The sequence below is a fragment of the Diplotaxodon limnothrissa genome, linkage group LG17 (assembly GCF_057381915.1).
Source record: "Diplotaxodon limnothrissa isolate DT_005_m linkage group LG17, D_limnothrissa_male_GT1.1, whole genome shotgun sequence".
Taxonomy (NCBI): domain Eukaryota; kingdom Metazoa; phylum Chordata; class Actinopteri; order Cichliformes; family Cichlidae; genus Diplotaxodon; species Diplotaxodon limnothrissa.
In genome coordinates, this window is record NC_140612.1 from 14,610,108 (window position 1) to 14,615,799 (window position 5,692).

Below are 5,692 nucleotides of genomic sequence, written 5' to 3' on the forward strand. Positions count from 1 at the left end.
CGACTGTCGTCATTGGGAGTCCCTCTTCGCTGTTGCCGGCCCACCTGCAGCTGATTACCTGACCAGTGGTTGGTAATCATTCCTCCAGGCTAGAAAGGGGTATTTAACCTGGACTCACGGCGACAGTCGACGTGGGATTATTACTCCGAACTGGTATAGTCTGTGCGAGCAGTGTGAGTGTGTTATTCGGCTAGCGTGTGGCTAACGCTGGATTTTCCTTCTTCCTCCAGGAGGGGCGAGCGGAGAAGCGAGTTGGGGAGCACACACACTAAGGGAGTTACTACACGGAACGCACTGGGAGCAAGGGACGAGCACGATTGGAAAATTGCACTTTTGAATGGATTGTTGGACTTGTCTGTTTCACTGTAAATAAACGCACTGTGTTTCTGTGAGCAAGAACCACGCCTGGGTCCCTCTTTTCCGTGACAGAATAATCCCACCACCATGGACCCAGCGGATTCTGCTTCACGCCAGCTGTCTATCCAAGCGGAGGTTTTGGAGCGACACGAGGAAATGCTGAAGCACGTTTCAAAGGAACAAACTGCGCTTCTGCAAGCCATGACAGAGCTTAAAGGTATGTTGATTTCCTCACCTAATACGGCTCCAACGCAGCCCGCCCCTTCGCTGGAAGCCGCGGCAGCCTGTCCGCTTCCTCCTTCACCTCCACCGCGGCAGCGGGAGTACTCACTCCCCGCACCTGAAAAATTTGACGGCGAGTTGGGGAGGAGCCGGGGTTTTTTGACGCAATGCTCTCTTGTGTTTAGACAGCAACCTTGTGCCTTTGCCTCTGATTCTGCTAAAATCGCTTATTTGGTGCAACTTATGACTGGGCGGGCGCTTCAATGGGCTCAGGCAGTTTTAAATACCCAGCCCTCTGTGTCATATGACGTCTTTCTCAGCAAGTTTCGCTGTGTGTTTGATAAAGGCGCTAGCTCGGATGCTGCAGGTCATCGCATGTTTTCTCTGAAGCAAGGTAGGAGGAGTGTTGCTGACTTTTCCGTGGAGTTCTGGATCCTGGCGGAGGAGTCGGGCTGGGAGGAGAAAGCACTGCGTGGAGCCTTCCTCAACAGCCTTAATGAGAATATTAAGCGTGAGTTAGCAACCAAGGAACTGCCTAAAGCTTTGTCTGCTCTAATCAATATGTGTATTAACTTAGACGACCACATGCGGGAGTTCGGCAGAAGAGCCGGGGATGGTCGGCGGCCTGCTGGGGGCACGGGTACATCTAGGGACCTTCCTAGTCTGATGTGGAGAAGTGAGGAGGAGCAACACGGGGATGAAGAGCAACCCATGCAGCTCGGCGGAGCCAAGCTTTCCTCCTCTAGACTGGGGCGCAAACAACGGACTGGTGAGTGCTTTCTTTGTGGAAAAAGAGGACATTTTGTTGACTCCTGCCCAGACCGAGTAAAAGAGTCGGCCCGTCAGTAATTGTGGGGATACTGGCGGGCGCCACAACAAAAGTGTTCCCTCACCTCAGCTGCCCTGCTAAATTAATGTCTCACTCCCTCACTCACTCCTGCTGCGCACTCATTGACTCTGGTTCTGAACAAAATTTCCTAGACGAAGAGTTAGCCAACATCTTAGGCCTGCCCCTACTTCCCCTTCCAGAGGTCCTGAAGGTCTCAGCCTTAAATGGCGGCCATCTAGCCTCCGTCACACATCGCACTCAGGAGGTTACACTCATTATTTCGGGAAATCACTCTGAGAAAATCAGTTTGTTGGTATTCAAAGCCTCCCACACCCCACTGGTACTGGGATTTCCTTGGCTCCAACATCACAACCCCCAAATCGACTGGGCCAAAGGGTGTGTAACTGGCTGGAGCACGCGGTGTCATGAACAATGTTTACTTGCCGCTGTCCCGGACAATCCTGGGACCACCTCTGCGAAAAGCTCCTCACCCCCCGACCTTTCCTTGGTGCCCGCCGACTACCACGACCTCGGCCAGGTATTCAGCAAAAGTAAGGCGTTGTCTTTGCCTCCACATCGGCCTTACGACTGTGGAATCGACCTACTCCCAGGCGCTCCCCTGCCAGCAAGTCGGCTCTACAGTCTGTCTAAACCGGAACGCGAGGCCATGGAATGCTACATAACGGAGTCTCTGGTCGCAGGTATTATTCGCCCATCTACTTCGCCTTTAGCAGCAGGATTCTTCTTTGTAAAGAAGAAAGATAAGAGCCTGCGTCCCTGCATTGACTTTCGAGGGCTGAACAAGATCACTGTTAGGAATAAATATCCACTCCCCCTGCTGGCCTCGGCATTCGAACTATTACAGGGGGCAGTCCTGTTCACCAAACTGGATCTTCGGAGTGCCTATCATCTGGTTCGCATCCGCAAGGGTGACGAGTGGAAGACGGCTTTCAACACCCACCTGGGGCACTTCGAATACTTAGTGATGCCCTTCGGTCTCACTAACGCCCCTGCGGTCTTCCAGGCCCTGATTAATGATGTGCTCAGGGACTTTATTAACCATTTTGTCTTCGTGTATCTGGATGACATTCTGATTTTTTCCAGGTCGCAGACTGAGCACATCAACCATGTACGTCTGGTTCTACGGCGCCTATTGGAGAACCGCCTTTTTGTGAAAGCGGAGAAATGTGAGTTCCATGTGGAAACTGTTTCTTTTCTGGGTTTCATTGTGGAACAGGGGCGTTTGCGAGCTGACCCGGCCAAAGTCAAAGCCGTAGTGGAATGGCCTATTCCCAAGACCCGCAAGGAGGTGCAGAGGTTACTGGGCTTCGCCAATTTCTACCGCCGCTTTATCAGGGATTTCAGCAAGGTAGCCCTTCCTCTAACCAACCTAACTTCTCCTAAGTTGTCTTTCCAGTGGTCCTCCGCAGCCCAGCAAGCGTTTGATCGGCTCAAGCACCTGTTTTCCTCGGCTCCGGTCCTCGTCCAGGCGGACCTCGGCCGGCCTTTCGTCGTCGAGGTGGACGCGTCCGATTCGGGCGTGGGGGCGGTTCTCTCCCAATGGATCGACGGCAAGTTGCATCCCTGTGCGTTCTTCTCCCGCAGGTTGTCTGAGGCCGAGAGAAATTACGATGTGGGCGACCGGGAGTTGCTCGCCATCAAGTGGGCCCTCGAGGAATGGCGACATTGGCTGGAGGGCACTGAGCAGCCTTTCGTGGTGTGGCCGGACCACAAAAATCTGGCGTATCTCCAGGCAGCCAAGCGCCTCAACGCCCGACAAGCCAGGTGGGCCTTATTTTTTACTCGTTTTCACTTCTCCATTACTTACAGGCCCGGTTCTAGGAACACTAAGCCAGACGCGTTGTCGCGCCAGTTCGCACCCGTGACCGATGAGGACGAGAAGGAAAAACCCATCCTGCCCCCCACCTGCATTGTGGGTGCACTAACATGGGAGATTGAAAAGGTGGTCAGGGACGCCCAGCGACAGGAGCCCGACCCTGGCACGGGCCCGAAAGGGAGACTATATGTTCCGGCCACAGCGCGTAGTCAGGTCATTCACTGGGCACATACTGCCAAGTTTTCGTGCCACCCAGGTAAAAATCGCACTGTCTCCTTTCTACGACGTTTGTTTTGGTGGCCCTCTCTTGTTCTCGATGTCCAGAACTATGTTGCGGCATGCCCGGTGTGCGCACGGAACAAAACCACCAACTCGCCTGCTTCTGGCCTCCTGCGACCGTTACCCACTCCAAAACGCCCATGGTCGCACATCGCCCTGGACTTCGTCACCGGCTTGCCTCCCTCTGCAGGTAACACCTCCATTCTAACCATTATTGACCGTTTTTCCAAGGCTGCCCACTTCATTGCTCTGCCCAAGCTCCCTTCTGCCTTGGAGACGGCCCAGTTACTGGCGCAGCATGTGTTTCGGCTCCACGGCATACCCCAGGACATCGTTTCCGACCGTGGCCCTCAGTTCACCTCGCGGGTTTGGAAGGAGTTCTGTGCAGAATTGGGAGCTCAGGTCAGTTTGTCCTCCGGGTTCCACCCCCAAACTAATGGTCAGACCGAAAGGGCCAATCAGGAGCTGGAGGCCATGTTGCGTTGCGTCGCATCATCGAACCAAGCGACCTGGAGCGAGCAGTTGGCCTGGGTGGAGTATGCCCACAACGCCAGCACGTCATCAGCGACTGGACTCTCGCCCTTCGAGGCGTCGCTGGGGTATCAACCCCCTCTCCTCTCCATCTCTGAGGGAGAGCTGGCGGTTCCCTCGGTCCAGCACCACCTTAGGCGCTGTCGTCGGGTCTGGCGGGCCACGCGCGCAGCACTCCTGAGAACGGCCGAGCGGAACAAGGCATTGGCGGATCGCCGTCGCACTCCTGCTCCGGATTATCAGGTCGGCCAGCGGGTGTGGCTCTCCAGCAAGCACATCCCTCTTCGGACTGAGTCCAAGAAACTGGCCCCTCGGTCTCTTGGCCCCTTTGCCATCCAGGAGGTCCTGAACCCGGTGACGGTCCGGCTGGCCCTTCCGCCTGCTATGAAGGTACATAACGTCTTCCATGTTTCTCAGGTTAGGCCCGTCCGGACCAGCCCTTTGTGCCCGCCCCCTGGGCCCCCGCCACCCGCCCGGATTATCGACGGCGCCCCGGTGTATTCCATTACTCGCATAATGGATGCCCGGCGCCGCGGTAGGGGCTTTCAGTTTTTGGTGGATTGGGAGGGGTACGGTCCGGAAGAACGTTCTTGGGTGCCGCGGTCTGCCATTCTCGATCGTCGCATGGTGAGAGAATTCCGCCGCTGGCATCCGGACAAGTTTGCCAGGTCGCCCGGAGGCTCCCGTTAGAGGGGGGGTACTGTCACGGTCGGACGGCCCTTTCCGGACGACCCTGCTTGTGTTTATGTTTTCTGTATATGTGTTTGCTTCTCCCTCCCTGGCCCTCGGGGTTGTTTACGGAAGTGCGCGCCGTGGGAGAGGCGTGTCCTGGCGACTGTCGTCATTGGGAGTCCCTCTTCGCTGTTGCCGGCCCACCTGCAGCTGATTACCTGACCAGTGGTTGGTAATCATTCCTCCAGGCTAGAAAGGGGTATTTAACCTGGACTCACGGCGACAGTCGACGTGGGATTATTACTCCGAACTGGTATAGTCTGTGCGAGCAGTGTGAGTGTGTTATTCGGCTAGCGTGTGGCTAACGCTGGATTTTCCTTCTTCCTCCAGGAGGGGCGAGCGGAGAAGCGAGTTGGGGAGCACACACACTAAGGGAGTTACTACACGGAACGCACTGGGAGCAAGGGACGAGCACGATTGGAAAATTGCACTTTTGAATGGATTGTTGGACTTGTCTGTTTCACTGTAAATAAACGCACTGTGTTTCTGTGAGCAAGAACCGCGCCTGGGTCCCTCTTTTCCGTGACAATAAGAAAGTATTTCCTTGTGCCCCCCTTTCCCTTTTAATTCCCTACTTGGACCCCTGGCAACACTTTGCTAGACCCGCCCCTGCACAGTTACCAGCTGTCAGCTACTTAGAAAAGGATCCTGGTGTTATTTGTCTCTCAAAAACAGTTCATAACTTCTCTTCAACTCATTCATGTCACCTAAAAGGTAAACCTGTTTCTCCATCACAGCTCTGATGATTCAGTAAGGACATCTCCTGGTTTCATCTTCATGTTTCCCTCTCACCACATAACCAAACCGATATCATGACCAGCAGGTTTACAGCTGTGGCTCCAGCAAACATCAGCTGATACTAGAAATTAATATTAAATAAATTCTAACAACAGCTGATCAAGCTT

The 5,692-nt window shown here is 54.5% G+C and overlaps 1 protein-coding gene across 1 annotated transcript; it reads left to right on the forward strand.

Annotated features, from left to right (window-relative positions):
• The first annotated feature begins 444 nt into the window (after positions 1–444).
• On the forward strand, positions 445–5,306 carry LOC146614735 (uncharacterized). The gene is made up of 3 exons (XM_085376646.1): positions 445–574; positions 974–1,348; positions 5,118–5,306. Exons 1-3 carry the CDS (start codon positions 445–447, stop codon positions 5,222–5,224), a joined length of 612 nt encoding a protein of 203 aa, XP_085232772.1. The 3' UTR covers positions 5,225–5,306.
• Positions 5,307–5,692: the final 386 nt, after the last annotated feature.

Excerpts from the sequence above, each read along its gene's own strand:
- LOC146614735 (XM_085376646.1), top strand. The coding sequence starts at position 445 with ATGGACCCAGCGGATTCTGCTTCACGCCAGCTGTCTATCCAAGCGGAG. Across the intron at positions 575-973 it reads AGCCATGACAGAGCTTAAAG|GTAGGAGGAGTGTTGCTGAC; the intron begins GTATGTTGATTT and ends CTCTGAAGCAAG. Across the intron at positions 1,349-5,117 it reads GGGGCGCAAACAACGGACTG|GAGGGGCGAGCGGAGAAGCG; the intron begins GTGAGTGCTTTC and ends TTCTTCCTCCAG.